The sequence below is a fragment of the Polistes dominula genome, unplaced genomic scaffold (genome assembly GCF_049000335.1).
Source record: "Polistes dominula isolate Pdom_NZ unplaced genomic scaffold, Pdom_raw_medaka contig_170, whole genome shotgun sequence".
Classification (NCBI taxonomy): Eukaryota; Metazoa; Arthropoda; class Insecta; order Hymenoptera; family Vespidae; genus Polistes; species Polistes dominula.
In genome coordinates, this window is record NW_028301103.1 from 14,200 (window position 1) to 15,647 (window position 1,448).

The 1,448-nt window shown below is 43.4% G+C and overlaps 1 protein-coding gene across 1 annotated transcript; it reads left to right on the forward strand.

Annotated features, from left to right (window-relative positions):
- The first annotated feature begins 373 nt into the window (after window positions 1-373).
- LOC107073387 (uncharacterized) lies at window positions 374-1,129 on the forward strand. The gene has a single exon (XM_015334015.2). It carries the CDS (start codon window positions 374-376, stop codon window positions 1,127-1,129), a length of 756 nt encoding a protein of 251 aa, XP_015189501.2.
- Window positions 1,130-1,448: the final 319 nt, after the last annotated feature.

Below are 1,448 nucleotides of genomic sequence, written 5' to 3' on the forward strand. Positions count from 1 at the left end.
GATGCGACTTTCAGACAATGTCGGGCGTTACTAGACACGTGCGCCGCCACACATTTCATTACTGAGAATGTCGCGTAAGAGTCACGCTTACCGATTGAACCACATTCAATTCCCATTCATGCTATCAATGACACCATAACTCGAACGACAGGCGTTATCGAGATAAACGGAGTCGGTAAACGAAATAGACTGCGAAAACCATTATGTCCAAAACACCAAGCGCGACGAATCGGGACGATATATTGTACGTTTACCCTTCCGCGAAGAAGGACACGATTACACTCACCTACGCGGTATAGCCCTACGTCGGTTCCATAATCTCTGGAAGAAGTTACACGCGAATATCGAACTCTGGAAGGAATATAAATGGATTATGCGGGAATACATCGATTTAGGACACATGTCGATCGTCGAAGAAAAACCTATAGGGGGTTGCTATCTTCCCCACCACGCGGTCATTAAATCATCTAGCGTGACAACAAAGGTACGGGTCGTATTCGACGTCTCCGCAAAAAATGATAAGAGACTTTCTCTTAACGACACCTTATTAGTCGGACCTACAATACAAGACACTTTAGTAGAACACTTGTTACGATTCTTGATGTATCAATACGTATTAACGGCGGATATCGAGAAAATGTATCAGCAAATATGGATTCATCCAGACGATCGCCAGTATCAACGGATATTTTGGTGGCATAATAAACAAATTCGCACGTTCGAACTAAATACGGTGACATTCGGAATAGCGTCAGCACCATTTCTTGTCATACAAACCATAAAACAACTCGCGAAAGATGAAGGCGCTAACTATCCACTCAAAGCCGAAATACTAAACCGCGATCTATACGTTGACGACCTCATTACGGGAGCTGATAACATCGAAACCTTCGGAAAAGAGACGCGATCAAACTATCAAAATATTGAAACAAGGCGGTTTAATATACGACAGTGGGCGTTCAACTTCCGACCAGTGCTCGAAAATTTAGACATAAAAAACGTCGACGTCAAGCTATGCTCTGGGGAAAATCCTATTTTAAAGACACTCGGTATTTCATGGAACGCACATCATGATTGTTTAATCTACTCTGTCGCGCCAGTAGACATTCGCAAAAGAATTACCAAATGACGATCTTCATCCTAGACTGCTGGAAAACACACGTCGACTGGGACGAATCGGTGTTTAGCGCGTTACATATCTCTTGAATAACGTTCGCGGAACAATTAACATTAATTGATAATTTAACGATAGAACGACGCATTACACTCGACAACCCGATCGACATGCAATTGCACGGTTTCTGCGACGCGAGTCAATCTGGTTACGGCGGCTGCCTATATGTAATATCGCGAGATGAGTTCCTTAACACACATGTACGTCTACTTTGCGTGAAAAGTCGCGTAGCTCCCTTAAGGACACCACCATACCACGTATAGAATTACGCGAA

Coding starts and splice junctions, on each gene's coding strand:
- LOC107073387 (XM_015334015.2), top strand. CDS start 374: ATGCGGGAATACATCGATTTAGGACACATGTCGATCGTCGAAGAAAAA.